We start from the raw sequence: 24,187 nt of genomic DNA, 5'->3' as shown, positions 1-24,187 counted from the left end.
GATGGTTCGAGGATGTTCTGGGTCAGAGGTCGCAAGTTTTGAAGAGTTAGGTTGCGGTTATTCCTGGTGATGACTTGAGGGGCGGTGTTAAAGGTTGGGCTAGTGTGGGTGTTCCCTTGGATGATAAAGGCGATTAAATGATGGTCTGACCATGCGGTAGGGGTGTTTTGGAGGATGGTTGTGGAGCAGTTAAGGTCTGCCAACCAGTTCAGGGTTCTGCCTTTATTATGGGTTGTGGAGGTGATAGAATGAGTCTACTGCATCAGAGGCGGCAGAGAAGGGGGCTGACCCTGAAGGGGCGGAGGTTCTGGGTCTGCACGTGAGGGGACACAGAAGTGGATGAAGGTGGGGAAAGGGAGGAAGGTGACAGTTCTAAATAAGACAACCTAATGGGGACTCACTGGTGAAATGGGGACCCGACAGGGTGAGCCCTGTTGGGCAGACTTCTCTTTTACTCGTGCCCTGGGGATCAAAACAAATTGCAGGCATTGAGCTCGGGTGGGGTCGGAATTGGGGGAGATGGAGCACATTTATAGTTATTACATTACCCTCCAAGTTGGCATCCTACTTGATTTAGTTGGATGACTCTTTACCAATGTTTTCTATGTTTGGTGTATTTGGGTGTTTGGGGGAGGGGGTTGAGGGAGATCAAATGTTTACTGTGGCTCTAGCATGGGAAAGGTTTTGCTTTGGGGGGTTGTTAGGAAAGATTTCCATTTATGGGTCCAGTTGTGAACCCCCCTCCCCCCAACATTTTGCTTTTGTCTGACCATCCTAGCCTGATTTCTCCCAGTGGAGCCCAGCCTTCAGCTGTACTCCGCTGGGCTTTTGCCCATCTTGTTATGGGGAAACTGACATGCCCCTCAAACTGTCAGTACTGTGAGACTTTGTTTCTCTTAATCTTTCACTTTTTTGGGAACATTTTATCAGTGCACAATGTACCTTAGACTACCTTGTGTTGGGCTAACTTTTTCATTTTTAAGGCCCTAGACGCCTTCGAAGGATTTTTGGTGAATGTACAGGTGTGCGCAGGACAGAGCTGGTGACAGCAGTTACTTTTAAAGCATTCTTGACTCTCTTCTATGGTCCAAACCGCATTTGCCACGTTTGGCCAAAGACCGTGGCCAGTGCCTAAAATAGCCATGCCACAAGGTCATTCGTTCTGTCTTCTGGCCATTTTGTCCCTTTGCATTCCCCAGGTCGACCTGGAAAATGTATTATTTGGTCATGCAACCCCCACGCAAACCAAAGATTTTGTGGGCTTTAGCATGCCTTGTGTGTTTTCGCGCACCCAGGATGTGGGCTGGAGCTGTCTAGTTCAATACGCATCCTGGGTGCCAAGATGTCTGGTGTGCTGGGATGACTGGAACTATTGTAGTCCATGATTGGTCCACGTCTGAGATGGTTGAATGTGAGCAGATCTCCTATTACTTTCTCTTCATTTTGGCGCAAAGGAGATTCTGGATAAGAGAAGCCACTCTAAACCAATAACAGGTCAATCTTCTGAGTTCACACATGAACTTAGTAAAGGAGCCATGTATCCTGAACCGAAGAAGCAGATTCATGGAACCACTCGTGACCCAATGGAAGATTTGGCATCCTGACCCTGCTGTTGTCCTGTCGGAGCACAGAAGGCCTGCAAGGGCGCTTCGACTCATTGGAGTAGTGGCACTACTACTCTAGGCACCTCCTGCTTAATCTGCAAACAAGCCTTTTCGGAAGTGTTGCTGGACTGCCCAGTGAACTGACCAGTTTGCACGGGACCTTTGCCTTGGAACCGCTGCCATCTCAAGTTTCAACCTGAGACTTTGGGAACCTTAAGCTCTTAGTAGAAGGCACTCTCCCGCCGAGTTTGGTACACCTAGAATTCCTAGGTCTGGAATTTGGAGAGTCTGAGTGAACCCGAGCCTACGCGGTACCCATGTCGCCCCGCTGTGGTGATGAGCTTCGTGGGTGCCTTGCTGCTGTGCCCTAAAACAAGCTGCCTGATCCCTTCACCAGAAGCGGAGAAATCACTACTGTCCCATCACGGACTGAGGTCCCGGAATTCATCCCCTGAAAGCCAGAGAGATGTGCAACTGCTGGCCTCGAACCTGCAAGCGAACACAACTTGACTGGCGAAGTTTGGTCCTGAGTGCGTCGAGGGTCAGTGAGTACTTGACTCACTTACCGGTGGCCCTTGGCGCATCCATTGACTTTTATGCACAAGTGTTCCCCTAAGGTCACACTCCTTTTTTAGGGTAGCCTATGCTACCATCCTATTCCCGATTCCTGGAAACAGTTCTGCACCCTTGTGGAGAGCCTCCTTGAATAGTGGAACTCTATTCTTCATCGCCTTATCCCCCCCCTCTTCCTGCGACACTACAGCCCCTTGAGGAGACCCCTTGTGTACTTAACGCACAATTGAATGCTGCCGCGCTGAATGTTCTTTTGTACACAAGGCTCCACACTTCGTAGGGATTGGACTGCCTATTTGTTAGGTTTGAGACTGTTGAAGAATTGCCTAAAGTATATTTGCACTCTCTGACCCTCTTCTGTTACAGGTTGTGGATCTGCCCTTGTTTAATATTCCTTTAGGCCAATCGTTACTGTATATATGTTTCCTAGTATAGTGTTAGTATTGTTAACATTGCTGTGGTTTTACCTTGTGTTTGATTTAAAAGGCCTTTAATAAATGTATATGTATTTTTGATATATACACCTGACTGAGATTAATTTGTGGTGTCTTTTGCTGTGTGTGCTCATTGTGGACTTTCTATCACCCTCACCGCTCCTGAGACCTAGTCTTGACCGCTGCCAATGCTACCTTGATTGGTCTGGCTTGTCCAGAAGGTTACCCAGTTCCAAGAAAATACGCTGACCTTCTGAATCTCTGCCCACCAGGTCAGAGTTCAGAAATCCATCCTAAAAGGGGTCACCTGGAGAGGTGAGGGCTATTGGATTGGGGTACTACCATCTGGGATATTATGACTGAGGAAGAAATGAATGTGGGTGGGGGTGGGGATCTCATCAGGCTGGGCATGTGGAATGTGCAGGGACTAAATTCCCCAATGAAGAGGAAATCTATTTTGAAGAAGCTACGGGGTATGTCCCTCTCCATCCTTTTGCAGGAGACTCGCATGCTTGAGCAGGACAAGAAACGCATGCAGGCTTGGGAGTTCTCATGACAGTTCTTCACCTCAAGAGGGGAAGGGGGAGAGAAGCAGAGGGTGGCTATTTTGATGGGGAAGGAAATCTCATTCTCCAAGGTTAAGGTCCTTCGGGACCCCCAGGGAAGATTCATGTGTGTCAAGGGGTGCTTATGTGAACGCAAGATCACGCTGGTATCTCTATACACCCCCAACTCTAGGCAGAGAGGGTTCCTGGAGGGCTTTCTTTCGCAAGCATTCTCTTTTATTGATGGGGATCTCCAAATGGGGGGCGACTTCAACCTGTGACCCAAAACCATGCCTGCTACTAGGTCAGATTTCAAACATGATGTATCGTTTGCATCCTTCATTAGGGGGACTGGTCTTGGTGGACACTTGGAGGCTGTTCCATGGGGAAAGGAATAACTTCTAACTTTATTCACATGTTTATGAGGGTTTCTTGAGGTTGGATCTCCTGCTGGTTGCTAGTCGGCTTATACCCCTGTGTCAGTGAGGTGAAAATAGGGCTGCGGATACTATTGGACCATGCGCCAGTGACGCTCACCTTGTCTATAGTGGGCAGACCGGAGAGAGCTTTACGCCCTCAGCTCTATAAGGCAATATTACAGGATCCGATTCTATGTCTAGAGATTGGAGATGAAATGACAAAATATTTTCAGGAAAATAGTACTCTGGTCCCTCTAGGGCAATTGTCCAGGATGCCATGAAGGCTGTAGTTCGGGGAGAATGAATTAATAAATATGCGGCGGACACTAGAGTGCGTCAGAGAATCCGGCCTGGAAGGGGGAATGGGGGATTATGGGTGGCCATGCGGGCACTGAAAATGACTTCCAAAAAGCTTGAGGAATATTTAGCGGACAGGACAGCGCAAGCGATGTTGAAAACTAAAATGTTGTACTATGCAAAGGGGGATGAAGCCAACTGCCTCCTGGTAGCTAAACTAAAGAAATCTCAGGCCTACAATGCAGTTCTGGCACTGCGTGACAATCAGGGTGTGGTCTGACGGAGGTGGCAGACGACATTGGGATATTTGAAACCCACTTTGGGGAAGTATGTTAGGGGGAAGTGAGCTTGATTGAAAGCCAAGCTGCCTACTTAGAGAGCCCGGGCGTCCCAAAGCTATCTCCCGGGGAGCGCAACAATTTGAAAGGTTCAATCTAATGTGGGGATGTAGAATAGGCCGTCAGGACTCTGAAGAATAAAACCCCCGGCTCTGACGGATTTACAGCCCCCTTTTACAAGAAATATATGACCCTCCTGGTTCCCCCTCTCATAGATCACTTTCTCTTTCTCTGTAGCAGGGAGCGTTGCCCCGTACATGGCAGGCTCCACAACTCTGTTGATTCACAAGCCAGGGAAATACCCAATGTTCTGTGACTCCTATTGGCCTTTCACATTTACCATTATAGACTCCAAATTATTTGCCAAAATTCTGGCTTGCCGGCTGATGGGGTTTCTGCCCAGTATTGTGGATAGCAATCAAACTGGATTTATTGCAGGGTGCAGTGCACACGATAACGTTAGGCAGGAATTAGGCCTCAGGTGCTGATATGGGAGTGATTGTTTTGGGTGCCCACAAGGCCTTCAATAGAGTGGAATGGGGGTAACTCGGAGCTCTCTTGGAGCAATTTGGCTTTGGCCCAGGATTCATTAGGTGGATGACGGCCATTTATCAAGAGCAGTAGACATCCCATTGGGTCAATGGGTACTTTTGTGGCACCCAATAACAAGGGGTACAAGGCAGCATTGCCCTCTGTCTCCACTGATGTATGGAGACACTGGCATGCCACATCTGATGAAATGCAGCCATTAAGGGTATTGGAGTTGGGGGTAATAATTATAAAATGACACTTTATGCCGATATTTTGCTTGCACTGCGGGACACCCACACCTCGTTGGCTGAATTTCTGTGTGATTTGACAGAATTTGAAGGGGTTTTGGGCTTCAAAGGCAATTAAGACAAATCACATGGGTTGGACATCTCTATGCAATCTCGAGGGCCGTGGTTACTGCTCTTGCCCCGATCTATTGGTCCCGGGAACCCATCCCTTATCTTGGGGTACGTATCCCCTTTAGGACTTCAGAGGTTTTTCAAAGCAACTACCCACCTTTGTTCCAAGACTTCTCTGAAGATTTTATCAGATGGGGAAACAGGAAATCTCTTGGCTTTGCAGAATCCCTACAGTCAAGATGAACCTCATTCCACGACTTCTCTCATTGCTCAGCGCTACCCTTTACGATCTCATGCTCAGACTGCTGAGCACTACAATGGAAAATCTTCCAATTCATATGGGGTAACGAGGGCTAGCATCTCGAGGAGGGTATTGTTAAGACCTGCGAGGGTTAGGGGGTTGGGGGTTCCCGATGTCCATTGTTACAACCTGGCTGTACAGGTGGCACGTGTAATGACCTGGGGGATAATACCAGTCTCCCAAAATGGAAAATCATTGAGCAGGCCCACTCCATAGTCCAAAGTCCATATTTGGAGAAAAGAGACTTGGAGCGTGCTCATGGGTTCTCGCTGTTGGCTACAACCATGAATATGCTACAATACATGGGGAGGGCATATCGGAAAAAAAATGAGGTACGAAGCTGAGGGTGGGACCACGACACCCATCTGGAACAACCCGAGGCTTCGTCCGGGATGTGACAACAAGGGCTTCCATGCATGAGTGACCGGGGACACCCACTTACATTCACCGTATGGAAGGGAGTTTTTGCCTTTAATGAATCCGAACGGTTTCAATATGCCCAGTTGAGGCACCAAAGCTACTGCGATCGCTTTTCAGACACATTTACCCTGGGAAAATGTATTTTATTTGTCATTTGTAATATCCATAAGGCGGCTATCTGGTCTTCACCATATGCTTTTTTTGCAAGAATTTCTGCATGGACACTGCATCCAGGTTGGATTCCAGATTCGGGCAGGCAGTCCTGCACATTTTGTATACGAAAATGTCCAGCCTCCCAGGTTGGATAGCAATTTGTCATCTCCCATAAGTATGGAGGAAAGGGGATGGGACATAAAAGTAAGAAAATGTTTCTCACCGTAGTGGATTCCTAGTCCAAAGTTTTCTCCATACACCCTGCCAACCGTCCCCCATAAAAATAGTTCAGTAGTTGGGCGACCTGCCCAGCGGTTCCAAGGACTGATGGGTGTTGCCAGTAGGTGGGCCCAGCTGGGCTAATCACGCCTTACTGCGCAACACACATTATTTTAAAGTAAAAGTACCTTTTTCGGGCTGTTTAAAAAGAGCTATGTTCCCGGACGGACACCCATAAGTGTGGAGGAAAGGGGGCTATGAGGGGGGCTATGGACTAGTAGTACAGAAGTCACTACAGTGCGTAACAATTTCTTTTTTGAACGAGTCAATGCAACCAGTAAGTTTAACTGGACTGCAGGGGTGGGTGTGCTTTTGGGGCATGATACTGTAAATGTATTCAGTCATTTTAGCCCGATGGATTCCATTGTAAAATTGAGCACTCAATAAAAAGAATATTAAAGAAATCTTTTTTTAAGGAATTACCTTACTATTCTATGCATACATCTATGACCTGTCTCCTTTCCTCCATACTGCATGGGCTTCCCTCGCTAAGGACGGGAACTGAACCTTTTTCACCAAAAAAAGTCTTTCCTCTTTAAATTTAGCTGCGTACGGAGGCGTGGCACCAGGAGCATACACTTCCTTGACGCTGCCCTCCGGTGCCACACCCCAGTCCTCTTTCCTGCATCGACGGGAGCTGACCTGCTTCACCTGTGCTAATCGTTGAGGCCTTTTCCCTGCCAATTCCATGTGCTGCTTCTTCCCCTGGGACCTCGGTCCCAGTATTTTCTTTTCTAGTTCTTCTTTAGTCTTTTGTGGTATATCATACATATTCTGGCCTCGTCGCTCCCAGGCAGATGTCGGCGGGGCTCGGTAGGTGCCCTTCCTGTGACAGATGCTTTCCGGTGTCAGACCCGCACGTACTCTGCCTTCAATGTCTCTGTGAAGATCGCGGCTGGGACGGCTATTTGGCATGCACGCAGCCCGAATCTACACTGCAAATGGGTAGAGGCACGTGCCACCACCTCGACGGACACGCAGTTCCCTTGCTTGGCAGTCCAGGACAGAATGGCGCTGCATGCGGAGGCACGCCCTTCACAGTTGGAGGAATCCGAAGGGGTCACGCCCTCAGCACATAGGCACGACTTTGCGCCAAGGGTGGAATGGCCCCGTATGCTTACACCAAAGATACCAGGGTGTACCGCCGACCCACGTACCTCATTCTTGGTGCATTACACTGAGGCGAGTTATTCACAGTGCAGACACAGCACTGGAAGAGCTCTGCCCTCTGCGCCCACTTCCCGGCTACGCCTACAGGAACAGGAACGCGTATCCACAGCATGCGAGGACCGCTTCTTTATGTATTTGAACGCCAGGCTTCACCTTCAGCCAACATATGCAGATACTATGCTGGCCGCTGCGAATCACAGGCTATGGAGGGAAATTGCAGACTTCCTGCCAGATCTGCCAGTGTGTTAGGCAGAAACTTGTGCAGTTTCCTTAGGGACCACTGCAAAAGATTTAGGACTACAGGTGGTTGGTAGTAAACCCAATTGGTAGCAGTCTGTACCACCCAGATTTACCTGGTAGCTGTGGCTGAGCAGTCAGACTTCTCTCAAGATGAGCTAGGCAGTATATAGAGTATACACAATAGGTACAGAGACACAGTAGCACAAGCAAACACTGACCAGAGCCTTGGAGTAAAGGTATATAATTATTTATATAAAGACACACTTGTAAATTAGACTAGCACAAAAAGAGGGTAAGTAATTTCAACACACAGTCACTATTATATATATACAACCCTAATTACTTATTAGACAAGTCTTAGTGAGAAACACCACTTATTTTCAGACAGAGGTGAGCGCTTAAAATAAGATGGCACTCTAATAAGTTAGTTAAAAAGGGAGGGAAAATATGAAAGCACACCAATTTCAATACTTTTCAAAGAACCACAGGGAGGCACGTTAGGCAAAGTCAACTGGAGAGCAAGGAAGTTCAAATGCCAGGCCCACTCTTAGAGAGACCAAGCGAAATGTGTCCAGGATCACACAGTGGGGTTATGCCCAAAGAGTCCTGGTAAATAGTTCACAAAAGATTGAGATCAAGTCAGGAAAAGTTAGTTAACAGGTCCCAGGCTAACCCAGGTTAGAAAGTCAAGGATTTACTGTCACTCCGAACGATCTGTCGCAATGGAAGCCAGGCGGGACACAGTACCTGAAAATGGGAAGAACGCTCCAGCGGGGGCAGTTGTTCCTGGCAGCTGTTGCAAGTCGGTGTTTCGTCCAGAGGAAGAGGAAGTTTCGACGTGGAGGAAAGCTGGAGGTCGTTGCGCTGCCAGGGAACAAACCAGCCGCGGAGTTTCCCGGTAACAAGGTACCACCCTTTTCTTCGCGGTAGTGGTATTCCGGTTGCCGGGGTGCTTGGCACGGGCAAGGCGGCCACGAGATGGTCCAGGTAGGCGAAAAGACGGGCAAACTGGTTATCCCCACCAGTCAAAGGAAGAAGACTCTCCAGACTGGAAATCTCCTCTGTCATCGGGAAAAGTGGTGAGACGGTTCAGCAGGGCTCCACCTGTGGTGTGGTCGTTGCAGGTCGGCTCGGCTTCTCCCTCCTCGGATTCTTTAGGTCCTGTGGCGACTTCTGAAGTTCCAGTCCCCAAAAAAAAAAAACATTCATTCAGCCTAGCTGCTGTCACTCAAACATGCTAAGGCGGCTCACCGCTTGGGCCAATCACACAAGAGTGCGACTTGAGTTGCTGGGGCAACTCAGTCCAGGGTGCCTAAACCCCCTCCCACACACCCTCTGTGGTACCCAGACAGAGTGGCACCAATTTTGGAGGCTTCTGTGGAGAAGCCCGCCAAAAAATGGAACAAAGGGCTCGACTTGGGTTGAAGTCACAGAAGCGAACACAAATGCCATTTTGGAACCAAGTTTTAGGCGAAGAATACCAACCAGTGAATTTATATTAATTTAATAAACCAGCGGTATGTTCAAGGCTATTTTAAAAAGTGGAAGCCTCGAACAATGGGAAAATCCCATAGGGATATATTTGCGGTCGAATATAAAAAGTAGTATCCACTGCCACCAGCCAAAACTCGACGGGGGGACTGGACAGTGCCCCCTCGAACAACAGACCCCGGGGCAATCGAATTGCCCCGACCAGTACGCCCACAATATGATGGTTTGTACTGGTTCTGTTCACAATTTGAGACTAGTAAAGCCAAAGGTGACTTTACATGCCCTGGGAGACAGTAGTCAGTCCAGGGGTATGGAGTCTGTTTGGGGGTCGCTACGACACCCCTGGGCTACGGCACGGAGGGTGCTGTGTAACCCACATACCAAAACCACATGAAGCCCTATGGGGTAAAGGACCCCATAGCCCATCAAACACATAAAAAGTCAAAGGAACACCTCAAATCATGCCTAAGAGTGGGAGAAAAAGAGTCTCACTCTTAGCAGGAGAAAAAAATAAACCCCAAAAATCCAGCAAAGCTGCTGGGGAAATTAGCCTTTACAGAGAATTCTCCCTAACACAGTGCACAAACAGGCTGCCTTTAAAGCAGGATTAGCTAAAACCAAGCTGGTGGCACAGGACATAATAGTGTCCTCCGTGGCCCATATTGACTCAGCTGGCAGGGGCATTTGCGTTGCCACAGATACAAGGACGACGGCGTGGCTTAAGGCTACCAAGTTCAGGATGTACAGGAACACACCCAGTAGACCACCAGCTCTCAAACTGCAAAGGCATTGGTCATCCTGGCAAAGCGTCCTCTAAACCTTACGAACTAGGGCAGGCCCGGTCAGACAGGGGAAGAACGTTTGGGGGCTTCAGGGGCTGCCAGGAGCTCGACAGCTAACCAGGTCCCCCAGCCTACACAGATGCAAAGAGCAAAGAACCCTAAACCACATTCCATCGGGACAAGCATGTGCTATGCACTCATCCGAAGGTGGCGTCTTCATTTCATCTCAACGAGGAAATGGTCCTGCCTTTGAGTTTCCCTGATCCAAAGTCTGAGTCAGAAAAGGTCTTGCATTTTCTGGGACGTTAGGAGAACCCTTAAGTTCTGTCTGAACAGGATGTAAGATTTCCGTAAATCAGATGCATTATTTATCACCTTTGGTGGTTGGAAACCAGGCTTTCAGGCTTTAAAGGCCTTGATAGCTAGATGGATGGTGGCGGCCATTCAGGAGGCCTACATCGGGCAACACAAAGATTTACCAGCAAATCCTCACACTCATATAGTCACTGTCAAAGTCATGTCTGTCACGTTCCAGATGCAGGTGCTGTGGCAGACCCTCAGCAGGGCAGCAACGTGGGCTACTCCCTCTGCATTCTGCAAGAATGTATTGCCTAGACAGTAGTGCACGCTCAGACGCAGCCTTCAGGTAAGCAGTTCTGAAGAACCTGTCTCCTCTTAATATTATCAAAATCTCATCTTTCTAAGGGCTATGATCGGTGTTAATCGCCCATGCAGTATTCACTAAAGGGGACGTGACGTAGGAGTAATTACAAGTTACTCACCATAGTGACTAAAGTATTCCTAGTCCATTGTCCCCTTTCCTCCATATTTCTCTCCACCTTCCCCCCCCTTAAAAAGGAACGTAGTTAGGCAGTTTAATCTAGCCAACAGTAAAAGGGGACTGGGGTGTGGCGCCTAAGCGCAGAGTCAAGCGTGCATACACCCGGGGCATCTAAATTAAAAGGGGAAATGCTTTTTTTGGTGAAAAAGGTTCAGTTCCCATCCCTAGCGAAGGACGCCAATGCATTATGGAGGAAAGGAGACAATGGACTAGGAGTGATTAGTTACTATGGTGAGTAACTTGTAATATATTTATAAGTGAACATCCTATAATCAAATTATAGTAAATTCTAAACCTTTTTTTCCATTATCGGCATCTTCAATAACCTCCCTTCTTCCCTAGTGCTGACTATATCTGGGAAGAGAAAACAGATTTTTCTGACCATTATCAAACAATTAACAAGCGCTATCCGCCAGTAGGGGAACCCTCCTTGCCCTCTGACCAGAGTGGTCAAGGGTGCATCTCTGAAAGGTTGGGGTGCTCACTGCAAGGATTTGCAGGTGAGCAGTCTTTGGTCGGCAATGGAAGCCAAGTGGTACATCAACAGGCTGCAGTTGCGAGCCATGAGGCTTGCCCTGAAGGCATTTGTTCCGTCTCTGCAGGGGAAGCATGTCCTCATTCTGACGGACAACAAGGTGGCAATGCAAGGGCAGAAGTGTTTCTCGCACTCCAGAAGGGGCAGGGGGGCTTCTAAAGGTCAACAAGCAGCAGCGGGGGCGACCCAGACTCCAAGCCTCTTTGATTTCCCCTCTCACAACATACCGGTTGGTGGACGGTTGACCGAGCATTTGATCCAGTGGCAGGGAATTACTTCTGATGCTTGGGCTCTTCCACTCATTCAGTGGGGCTGGCTGCCATTTTTAAGAGAACCTCCAGAGAAACCCCCACTACCTCCAAACCAACTGGCACAGGAGCTCCAGGAAGAACTGCAAGCCCTGTTGTTGAAGGATGCCTTGGAAACGGTACCTCCCAAGCAGCAATGATCAGGTTGGTATTCCCAGTACTTCCTAGTACCCAAGAAGGGAGGAGGTCTCCATCCCATTCTGGACCTCACTGCCTTGAACAAGTTTCTGAGGAAAGATAATTTAAGGATGGCGACGTTGAGAAACATTCTCCACGCACTCAAACTGCATGACTGGCAGGTGTCAATAGACCAACAGTGTGCTTATTTCTATGTGCCGATCCATCGAAAGCACAGGAAGTTCCCAAAGTTCACCATATGGGACAAGCACTATCAGTTCAAAGTGCTTCCCTTTTGATCTGACCTCTGCATGGTCTTCATCAAACTCATGGAAGTAGTCGTGGCTAACCTCAGGAGTCAATTTATTTCCGTACCTGGACGACTGGTTGATCCGAGGGAAGTCAGCAGTGCAGGTCTTGCCCCATTTATAGGAAACCTTGCTGCTAGAAAAGCTTGGCCTCTCACTGAATTTAAAGAAGTCCCAAATGGCACCAGTCCGAAGGCTGCAGTTCATCGGAGCAGTCCTAGACACCCGGGTTGGGAAAGCCTTCTCTCCAATGGAGAGAGTAGTCAGTTTCACACAAATGGTAGACTTGTCCTGGAACCATGCCACTCTACCAGCGGCTTCCTTCCTCTGCCTCTTGGGTCTCATGGCCTCCTGCATTTTTCTAGTGCCAGAGGCCAGGCCACGCATGAGATCCCTGCAGTGGCTCCTGAGGAGTCAGTGGTCACAGCATCTCTGCTCTTTTGGATCTCCTTGGTGTGTCTGCGTCAGTGGTCAACAACCTGTCATGGTGGGCAGACCGCAGCAGTCTGCTCGCAGGGGAACCCTCCTTGCCCTATGACCAGAGTGGTCAAGGGTGCATCTCTGAAGGGTTGGGGCGCTCACTGCAAGGATTTGCAGGTGAGCAGTCTTTGGTCAGCAGCGGAAGCCAAGTGGTACATCAACAGGCTGGAGTTGCGAGCCATCAGGCTTTCCCTGAAGGCATTTGTTCCGTCTCTGCAGGGGAAGCATGTCCTCATTCTGACAAAATCCAACCAGAAGTGCAGACAGTTTTGCTTGAGGAAACTCCCAGCGAACGGTGCAGTGGGGGACACGTTTCTGGTGGATTGGACCTTCCCTCTCCCTTACGTTTTCCCTCTGATTACCGTCATTCCATGGCTTCTACGGAGGTTGAAGAGGTTTCGACCGGACTGGGCGAGGAGAACGTGGTACTCCAACCTATTGGATCTGTCCTCCTCAATGGTTGCATAGGCGGCCTGATCTTCTAACCCAGTCGAAAGGTCTCCACCCGACCCCAGAATCCCTCAACCTACATGCTTGGCTCTTGAGAGGATGAGGTATGATGACTGGGTCCTCTCTGAGTAAATGCTTGAAGTGTTGTTGGCTGCACGCAGATCTACAAGATCATTGTACGTGTGCAGGTGGCGAAGATTTGAGGTGTGGTGCAGGGAACTCAAGATTGACCCGATCTATTGCTCCACCCCTTAGTGATGGGGTTCCTTCTGTCACTGGCCTCTGCAGGCCTTTAGGTCACCACAGTAGAAGGAGATCTGGCTGCTTTGTCTTTGAGATCCCTGGATCAAGGTTAATTTTTTTTACGATCCAGGTAATGGCACAATTCCTGAAAGGCCTTGTAAATAAGGTCCTGCCAACTCCCTTTGTTGTGCCGGATGGGGACCTTAATCTGGTACTGACATTTCTGATGGCAGCTCCTTTTGCGCCTTTGCATACTTGTCCTTCAAGACTTCTCTCTTTGAAAACAGCCTTTTTGGTAGGTATTGCATCCGCGAGGTGTGCCACTGAGCTTCAGGCCTTATGCTGTAAGCAGCCACTTCCTCAGATTTTTTCGGGAGAAAGTCACACTAGGGATAAGGCCTGGCTTCCTTCCCAAAGTTGTCCCCCAAGTGCCACCTATCGCAATCCATCGATCCCCTGGTCTTCTACCCTGCTCCACATACTTCTAAGTAGGAGGAGCGATTTCATTGCCTAGATCCTAGAAAGTCGCTAAGTTATTACATTGCAAGGACATTTGAGTTCCGAAGAGCTGGCCAGCCTTTTGTGGCTTTTTCTTTAAACTGTAAGGGCCTGGCCATAACTAAGCAAACTTTGAATCATTTTCTGTATAGCGGGATGCTACCAGTCTGCCGGAAAGGAATTACTGGCAGGTATCAGGGCTCATCAATTAGGGGAGTCTCAGCGTCACCACCATTAGAGAGGAGAGTCCCTTTTAGGGATATTTGTTGCATAGCAAAATGGTCATCCCTTCATAGCTTTGCTAAGCACTTCAGTCAAGATGTGATGGCTCGTACAGCTGATGCGCGTTTTGGTACGGCAGTGCTGCAAAATTTCTTAGTTTAATTTTCTGCTCACCTCCTTCATCTCCTGCTTTGGGAGCCTATCAGATGAGGAATTTCCGGGAGAAAGGCAATCCATTGAAGGAGAAATGACAGATTCCTCATTCCCCATATCCCCGCTCAGAAAATCAATGGTTGGTGCGCAACTTCTCTTTAACTTTGACTTGGTGATGGTCCTTAATGACTGTTTTCTGTCCTTCCTGCCACATGTTTCAAAAAAATAAAAAGAACTGGTTTATGGTTATTAAATTTTTTGAAGGCTTATTAGCCAGTTATCTCTGTTTTCCTATGCAGCGTGATGTGCTCATGGAAAAAAGGGGGAAACTGAGGTGTGGGGCGTATTGACGAAGTATGTATATATATATATACCGCCTAACGTCGTGTCCTGAGCCGAAGATGAGATGCCGAGGAAGATGGATCGACAGCTGAGTTCAGGTCCACTACGCCCCGTGTCTAAACTTTTCCAAAGCTGCAGAGCTGGTTGGAATATCTATCGGGTGGGGAATTTGCGGAGAAAGAATCCTAAGGAAGAACATTACGGTAAGTTATTTGTCATTTTGTTTAACCTAATAAGGCAGATTAAAAGATGTGCCTGATGGTTTGTGTCCTCCAACACTGGATAGTCATCCTCATCAAAAATGGCCTGAAAAATTGACATAAAATCCCTAGTAGATTTTGGAATGAATCTGCTTAAGGGATCAGCAATTGGCTTCGATGGATTTTTCTGTGACATTGAAGGCACCGATGGAACATGAAAGAACGCATCAGCCGCCGAAGGTGTTGTCAGTTGGATTTCACCGTTCTCTGGCTCTTATGCGCACAAGGTGGTTAGTGAGTTGAACTGCTGCGGCATTGCCGGGAGCAGTGGGCTCGATGGTCTGCTTCCCAGATGAAGAGAGAAGGGGCAGACCCACTTTCGCGAAGACCTGCATCATTTTGATGGGAAACTCTTCCCACTTCTCTGCCAAAGAAAGCCATCTGCAAATGCTTTCTCCTTCCCTTCTTCAAGGAAGACGAATTACGGCAGTTGCTCCCCAAGTGGGGATATCTAATGATGTTTTTTAACATTTTTTCTCCTTCTCTGGTGATTTATTGGCCGTGTAGCTCAGATTTTCGATGGTGTCGTGCTTGGAGACTCCGAAGATGAGCTACCTAAAGCCAATTTGGAGGCTCTCCTTTAAGGCTTTTGGTGTCATAACCGGACACGAGCAGCAATCCGCCACAACGTGGTCGATACTAAGGCACCACTGACAAAACCCTGTGAGGATCGGTGAGAGACATTTGTGTGCTGCAATCGCGGCACCTTTTGAAACTGAAGAGTTTCGGAGTAGACATGACAGTCTACTAAAATGCAATAGAATTTTTTAACAAAATAACTGCGTCGGAGGATTTCTCTGGAATGAAGTTCCTGAGTAGCGTGCTGGGTATGTTGGAAAAAAGGAACTGGGGTCACGGGGTGCTGAGCGTGCTCCTTGAACCCGCACCGACATGGCATCCGGTCATGAAGACGATAACTCGACTGCCATCGACTCCAGTGCTCACAACGCCCCCTTCTCGGGAAAAAGTTTCCAAGAGCTGCAAAGCAGGAGAATAAATATCTAAGGTGAGGAATCCGTGGAAGGTAATCCAACAGAATGTATATTACTTGTTCTTTTACCGAAAGGTACCACTTTAAGCAGTAATATTCTGTCTCCTACCTGTGACGCTGCTGTGCTGGAACCACTGTTCTGAATATATCTGGGAAGCTGTGTGGGTGGAAGCACGGGGCACACCCTCTGTTTGCTATTTTGATTTGTGGGAGTATTTCTGCCCCCCTTTTTTATATTTCTTTGTGTTGGGGAGTATTTGCCAGTTTTATTGGAGTGAAAGTGGGGTGTACACCACTGACCTGCAGGGCTCGCTGTATCAGAATGGCACCTTTTTTACTATTTATAAGTGCGATTGGTAAATGTTAAAGCATCACTGATGCTTTTTGCTGGTTGATTGTTTTTTTATTATGAAAACATGAAGGAATAAGCCATTTGGGGTATATTTACATATTTTAAAAATACAAATGATGTTCTGAGAATCCTATACACAGGTGGGGATAATTCAGTGTTAATAAAAAATTAAGGGCATATGCCGGATGAAGAATTGGGATTGTAAGTAACTGTCGCACAGTTCTCTTCCCTGTAACAGCTACAGCCATCCATTCAAGAGGATGTTAATGTCCTCCTAATAGTCATTTGAAAGCATTTTGAAGTGTTGGTACACTGAATAAAAATGTGTATGTATATATATATATATATATATATATATAACATATTATATTGAACATTCTGCTTACTTAAATTCCTAACCACTCTATTTTATTGAAATCTAGTCATGACATAGAAATGCGTCCACCTGATTTAGTTTGTTCTTCTTCTTTTAGAATTGTGAGTGTAAAGGAGACACGCTTGACATCCCTGGTGGCAAACATCCTGGTCGGCCTTTCCCTTTTCCTTTTGCCTTTTCCACTGCAGTGGATTCCAAAGCCAGTCCTCTATGGCCTTTTCCTGTATATTGCACTAACCTCCATTGATGGCAGTCAGCTCTTTGAGAGAGTAGCTCTTCTGTTGAAAGAACAGGTATGTGAATATTTTTTCAGCAGTTTACTGTACAGAAACTACACAATTATTTCCTTTCCAAGGAAAGCCATTATATTGGGTTACTGATTCTACTTCAAAAGCAGTTATTAAATACTTCCACAATTAATGTTTTCAATGGGATTCACAGAAATCTATAAGCGTCAACTGAAAACGATAATAGCATTTCCAGCCATTGTCAAGTTTAAATAAAAACAAATGATTTTTAATAAAAAAATATTTTTTGTTGCCTTCTGCAAGGGATCCACTTGTTTTATATTTAATTCCAGCTGGTACATTTAAATGATTTGCCATTTTAAATGGAAAGGTAACTGGGTACCCTTCCAACAACCTACTCTTTGCATTAGCTAATGTATGTTCTTCAGTTATTGTTTTTAAGAAAATGATCTGTAATCACGTAATGAGCCTAACCTGAGCAGATGCTCTCATTTGGATGTCTGCTCCTTTGCTGGTGTATGACTGGTGCACTCATATTGTGGACGTGGTCCCTCAGACCAGCTACGATCGAGTGTTACCGACTGAAAGCAAAGTCAGTTGACTTTGCCTTTGCATGATCACCCTTGTATCTTCCTGCAGTGGACTAAAATCGGACTCATTGGCACCGGCCAGTGAGTTGCAACTACTGTTACCTGCAGTGTAGAGCAAATGGAGGAGGCTTGGGCGGCCATGGTGGACAGCATATATGCCATGCTATATCTAATGCAGGCAAGAATACTTCCTGGGTTAGCAAGGCTGAGACCTGCATTGACTGCTGAAACCTGCAGTAGCTACGATTGTTGAGCATTCTCATAAGGTTACCATGAATTTTAACGTTCTGTGTTTTAATCTTGACAGTTGGAGGCCCCTCTCCAAAGACAGATTTTTATTGCCCATCCCAGAGAAGCCTCCAAACAAATTGTTCGTCCCATGCGGGGGTTACATCCCGAGCCTCTATTTGGGCTGTTACCAACAGACCCCACTCCTCACAGCAAATACGCCTGCCCTCCTGCCAACCTCACACTTACCTGTGCCTGAGTTGGTGAGATTTTCATTCCAACAGTGGGTTTCAACTCCCCTGACCCTCCTTTCCCATTGCACCCTCCCTTTACCATCAGTCAGTCCCCTCATCATCCCTACATATGCATGCAACACTTGCCTTCTCCCCCACAATTTCCCTCTTGCGGCCCCCTTTATGTTCTGGTATTCGGTCATTTAGGCCGCGTTACATGGGTGGTGGTCTTAAGAATTTAGTGAATTTAAACACAGGGCTGGTCCAACTTGAGGATTAGGAAGGGTGGACAAAACGAAATAACATCCAAATTCTTGGGGTCACTAAACTAGACAAGCAGGCCATATGGAGGAATTTGTGGAGGGCTGATTAATGTGGGGCTATTGCCAGAGTTTAACCATTGAAAGATCCCACTATTCCTTGGGGTCAGACCCATAGTTGCACACGTCCTTAACCTTCTTAACAAGGAGGATGCAATCATGCATGCAATTATGTAGAAGGGCACAGTGCATAGCTGCAGCCATTACATAGGTTTGTACCTGGATCTTATTTTTGAAGTGCAAAAAGCACAAATCCATACTCATCCTGTATGGGGCATCACCCATACGGTGATGGTACCAGAACGTTTTGCAGTGAAAAAATGACCTTTCCTTTAAACTTAGCTTAGTGCATGGATGCACAGGGCTGACATGCCTACTAGCCCTGCCATCCTGCGCCTCTCCTCAGTCACCTTTTCCATGTGGACGGGAACGGTCCTGGCAGACCTTAGTGCAGGTAATTTTCTTTAGCTTTGCCGCTTCCCAGTATTTTTCTTTTTTGTAATTTCTCACTGGCCCTGGTTCCTCGCCTCCCCCAGCGCATGTCTGTCTTGGAAGGCTTTACCAGGTGCGCTTCTTGCGACCGCTCCTTTCTGGCATCAGAGCCCCATGCTCTCTGTCTAGAGTGCCTGGGACCTGATCACCGGTGGGGTGCTTCCACAGCCTGCAAACGCCCTCACGCTATAATCTCTTAAAAACAGATTATCCAGGTGGAGAGAGAGATTCGCCAGATCGCTGCAGCAACATATCAAAATCTTCATGCACAAGTTCTCAGAGCAAGAAAAGGTAAGTCCGTCCAATCCTTCAACCGGTGTCAGGCCCGAGGCTCCTAGAGCTAACAGCGTTCATGCCATGTGACACAGTGGTCCTCCCGGGCCTCGTACCCGAGGGGTGAAAGCGCTCATACGACACGCTTGTGTGGGGGGCTTTCGGGCACTGAGCGCGAGGCTGAAGAGGCACCTTCACGCAAAGGCCAGACTACTAGTTGAGTGGCTGAGGGCGGAAAGCCTACCAAATTCCACTCTGAGGTTGGCCATAGGTTGCCTGTAATGGTACAAGGTCAAAAGGCGCATAGCACGAAGGACACTGTGACGGATTCCAGATTCCCGTGCATTCCTGAAGAGCGAGAGCAAGCATTCAGAATGGCTGACAGGCATGCTACAGACCGTTCAGTACCATAAGTGCATAAGCTGGCCACCATGCATCAGTCTGACAGCCTAGGCACAGAAAACAGATCCCGTTCCTCAGTATCGCCCTCAGAGTGGGCGGTGCAAGTGGGAAGAGAACCATCATCAGCGCAGGACATTGGGTGTCCTTGGGGATCCAGAGAGGCATGGTCCTTGCAGGCATATGACTCAGTCATCCAGGAGGGTAACCGATTCAGCTGCGAAAGGCAGAGCAAACCCCTCGGCGTACAGCACAGCAGGCCTACTGCATCGAATGGCAGGCACTGCTCGCCAGTCCACAGCCCAGCCAAGTGGCCTGTGAGGACAGGTTTTGAGAGGTTTCTGGCGTTGATGAAATATCAGCAGAAGTTATGAATTCTCAAGGGGCTTGTTAAGGAGGGTATTCCTTAAATGCTCCCACCGCAACTTCCAGTGCATGTGCCTTTTCAAGCACCTCTGCAGCCTTCAGGGCCATTCCTTTGCAGGGGACAATATTGCAGCCCTTTCCGCTGCAATCTCTGGACACTCTGCATTCCCCTCCACCGCCTCCTCCCTCTACCATTCCAATTCCACCTCTGCCACCCTTACTAGGATATTGTGCACGCTGGTGGGGGCGCATAGTGGTCAGGCAGTGGTGTCGGGGCTACCATCAAGTCAAGAGGAGACATGGTACCCCTCCCTTACTGTGTGACAAGAGCACAAAATGCATTTTGTTCTTTTGTCACAGTACGGGATGCGTAATCAGTCTCCTCTTGACTTATAGTGTGCGACTTCTTCCACATTTGAGTCTGGTCCCTGATAACAAAAAATTAGAGGAAGTACCCAATTCATATGGGGCTACCATCAAGAAATACTGATGAGGGTGGTGGATGAGGAGGTCGTTCCATGATCGGCTGGAGGGGTCTAGCACACTTTTTGCGGATACAACAGTAGAGCAAGCTCAGCAGGAGCCTGGCATCCTGTCAGAGATTTTGTCAATGAGGCCTTCCAGTTGGTCCAGTATTCCTCTTCAAAATGATGTTGTAATGGTGTAGAAGATGATGTGTGAAAAGCCACAATCCAATTCTCATACAAACAGAAGATTAGAGGTGCACTTTAGGCAGGTCGATAACGATCAAGTTTTATCCGCCCTTCCACAGCCTCAATCCTCGGTGTGGCGACAGCCTCAATTTATTCAATAACATCTGCTTCCTCAACAGCTTCCTCCTCAAATTTCTTCACTAAGGAGGATAAACTGGTGAGGCTTGCGGGCAAAGGTATACCTTAATTCAGGGTACACCTTAGACAGGCTAATGGGGATGCCATTCTAGCTGCGGCTAATCACAAGTTTTAGAGGGAGATTGGGGTTTTGACTTGCTTCTCGACAAACAGGCCTCTTTTAAGGCTAGGTTAGCAGAGGCTAAAGTAATAGCTCAAGATCCTTTGGAATCCAGTTGCCCACATTGACACGCCAATTTAAGTTATCTGCTTAGGGGTGGACATGCGCAGAACTGCATGGAGGCATGCTACGAGGTTTGCACCAGATGTTCAGCACTGGATCTGAGACCTCCCATAGAGGGGATGGAACTGTTTTATTCCTCCATAAATGAGGAGTTCCCAAAGAAAATGACCTACACGCAGACTGCAAGTCGCTAGTGATTCTAAGTATGTGGCCAAACCTTTCACACAGGGACAAGGCCGATCGGATCAGAAGCTGAGAGCTTTTGGAGGCTTTAAGGGTTTCTGGATCGTAGGGCACTTCACCCAGGCTGATCTCCAAGCCTGCAATGGAGAAGGCAACAGCGCACGGGTTCAAAGGGTGTTTTCCACTCTCCCCCCTCTGCCTCTAAAAAACAATGAGATTCTGGTCTGGAACCACACCTTTCCGGTTGGGGGCAGACTGACTCTTTCTCAATGGCTGGCAACACTGTCACAATTCCTTGGATCCTGTCTATAGAGGCCTCGGGATTCAAATGTTCCCTCCCGTGTCTTCCCTCTTCTTCACCAGCGCTCTTACAGATCGGTTCTCTGGCACTGCTACAAGCTGTAGAACCAGTCCCAGCCCACAACAGGGTTGAGGGCGTTTATTGCAGTCTTTGCCATCCCCAAGAACAACCAGGCCGACCTGTGAGTAGTACTAGATCAAAATGCTGTCTAACCAAGCAAGGATCATAAAGAGAAGGTTCTGCCGATATTCGATAATACTTTTATTGAACTTCTATAGGCTAAAGGTAGTGCCTGTATTAACTTTGGGGTCGGATTCTTCGCTATTTTTTCCAAAGAAATATTGGTCAATTCTGGAAGGAGCCTTCTGGAAAAGGGTTTTTTGCCTTACTAAGTCGACTCCAATCCAAATTGTGAGGAGAGAATTGGATCTTGTTTAATTAAAATCTCAATCTGAGTGAAAGCCACCGTTGCTTTTTGGGAAATGCGTTCAAAATAATCATGCACCGATCCTAGCTCTGATAAAAGCTGAAATTCTCGAGGGAAAGGAGAAACTAATCTGTGATTGGAGATCAGACTGTGAAAAAGTAAAATAAAATCTGGGATTCTCTACAGAAGTCTTTCGAAGGGATTGTCTCCTCCGACGTATTCCTTATCTTTGATAATTCGTCTCCAGTCTGCTGGCTTTGGAATTTTTTTTCTCTGTAGAGGACGCTGCGCGTTGACGTCCGCCGAGTCGATGTCCCTCGACAGCCACCGTATCGGCGCCAACGTCACCATGCCCATAAATAGCCATGTGCGGCATCCGTTGCTCAGTTCCGTTTTTCCGCGCTTCATGGGGCTTCGGAATATCGTTGCTCAGTTCAGTCAGATAAACCTTCTAGATTTACTCAAAAATACCAACTCGTTCTCGGTGGCTTCTTCATCGGAACCGACAACGCCGCGATCCGGCTTCAAGAAAAGTCGAGACTGCGGTAAAAAAATGTCGATAACGGATCCTCACAGGATCTGCTTGTGGTGATTGGGAGCCGAGCACCATTGTTCGGAGTGTGAGGACTGCATGTCCATGACGGCGAGAGCTTTGAAGGAGCGCAAGGGGAAGCTCGAGAGAGGTAAGTCAGCCAAAACCTCCTTGATAGTTTCTTTGGCTGAGTCGAGGCATTCGTCTCCTCGCCGTCGAAAGCATTCCCATTCTAGATTTCTATGTAGCTCCCACCATTCGTCGAGATCGAGACACTCAAAGAAGAGACGCCGAAGATCCCCTTCCTCGCCATCTTCCGTTTCCCCAGAAAGGGTCTCCTGCCCCACAAAACACAGCTCTCAGGCTGAGTGGGAGGAATTCAGGAAAAAAATGCTAAGCGTCTTCGAGAAAGCGGCCTCGACCCCCTCGAAGACAGCTGAGGGTGATACCCCGGGTGAAAAACCCAAAAAATCGAAACGCCGGGAGTCGCTGCACCCGGCGAAAGATTACACCCGAGAGCGCCACGGCCATCGGATAAGAAAGCACCGTCTTAGTCGCCGAAGATCCCTTCGACGCATGGATCGGCGCCATCGACGCCGTTGTCGAAGGGTTCTTTGAAGCATTGGTCGAGTGAATCGACGCCATCGTCGACGCCGACATTGACGCCGTTGAAAGAGAAAACCACGGCTACTTCACAGCCAACGGTGATATAAAGAGCCCCCGGCACGACGCCGAGACCGTCGTCGACATCCTCGAGTAGGATCCCGATCCTCTCGAGTTCTTCGAGGCCTCTTCCAGGTTTCTCGGCGCCTTCGAAGCCTGTCGCATCTGCGTCGACGACATCGACGTTTTCTTGCCCAATAATGACGAGTTTGGCTCCTTCTGCCTTAGAAATGGGTTTTACGCCATTTCCGAGGTCAGAGTACCCCGGATTATCTTCAATCTATGAAGGAGGAGAGGATTCTGACCAGGAAACCTTCGGGTTGCAGAGGACCACACTACCTGCTTCAGAGGATTTCACCTCTGAGTAAAGAAGGTTGAAAGACCTACAGGAGTCATTACATGAGGCAAGTGGGCTGGACACTTCCCCAGAAGTGGAATTTGTTAAACCAGACCCAGGTGAGCATGCCGAAACACCCTATAGAACCCTGATGGCAAGGATTATTGAATTTATGGGTTGGTCTGCTTCTTCACCTGTATTTTAACAGGCTGACCTGACAGACGTATTGGACAAAGGTCCAAAGGAGGATCCTGTGGTCCCCTTCCATGCAGCCTTACAAAGAAAGATTTCATCTAATTGGGAAACTCCTGAAGTTATCCCTGCAGTCAATAAAAGATTGTCAGCCAAGTATAGGGTAGCTGCTACTGACCCTGATTACTTATCAAAACACCGTCTTCAGAGAGCCTGGTGGTTCAAGCGGCAACTTCATCAAGCAGCAGGTCCGCTTACCCTACTGTCCCACAGGATAGAGATGACAAAAGGTACGATTCTATGGCAAAAAAAGTATTTTCTGCTTGTAGTATGGCGTTGAAGTCCATCAACGCCACCTGTACGCTCGCCAGGTTCAGTCACACACTGTGGGAGTGTGCTTCATCAGCGGCTGACTGCATACCCGAAGGAGAGGAAAGAGAAGCCTTCCTTAACATTATTAAAGATGGCAAAGATGCCATGTGCGCATCACTTCAAACTGGCATCGATTCCGCTGACAGTATCAGCGGGGCCATGGCGGCAAGTACGACAATCCGCAGGCATGCGTGATTGCGAAAGTCTGGCTTTGCTCCAGATGTACAGGCCAGACTTTTGAATATGCCCTTTGACGGCTCTTCTTTATTCGGTAAAAAGGCTGATGACAGTCTGGAAACGTTGCAGACATCTAAAGCAGTGGCAAAATCGTTAGGAGCTGCAATCCGCAAAACTCCTTTTCGCCCCTCAGGAACCTCTGGCAGAGGAAAGTCCTTTCGCTATTATTCCGCATTCGGGAAAGGCAGAGGACAGCCGATTCAAAGAGGCCAAAGGAGATCCACCTGAGGTGGACGGGTCAAAAGGACTAAAGCCGCAGAAGATGCCTCTTTACCTCGGCATCTGCATCAGCCGCCCCCAAACCACTC

General features: G+C 48.0%; 1 protein-coding gene across 4 annotated transcripts in view; it reads left to right on the top strand.

Moving 5' to 3' along the window:
- The window catches only part of SLC4A11 (solute carrier family 4 member 11), a 1,288,767-nt gene that overhangs the window by 1,079,916 nt on the left and 184,664 nt on the right, over positions 1-24,187 (top strand). For all 4 annotated transcript variants that reach the window (XM_069632247.1, XM_069632248.1, XM_069632246.1 and 1 more), the window contains exon 18: positions 16,510-16,705. In XM_069632247.1, the coding sequence (XP_069488348.1) occupies positions 16,510-16,705 (196 nt within the window). The remainder of the gene's footprint in view (positions 1-16,509; positions 16,706-24,187) is intronic.

The sequence above is a fragment of the Ambystoma mexicanum genome, chromosome 6q (genome assembly GCF_040938575.1).
Source record: "Ambystoma mexicanum isolate Mex_15411 chromosome 6q, UKY_AmexF1_1, whole genome shotgun sequence".
In the NCBI taxonomy this organism is placed as follows: domain Eukaryota; kingdom Metazoa; phylum Chordata; class Amphibia; order Caudata; family Ambystomatidae; genus Ambystoma; species Ambystoma mexicanum.
Note: the sequence above shows the minus strand (reverse complement) of the source record. Positions and strands in the feature narration are given on the sequence as shown.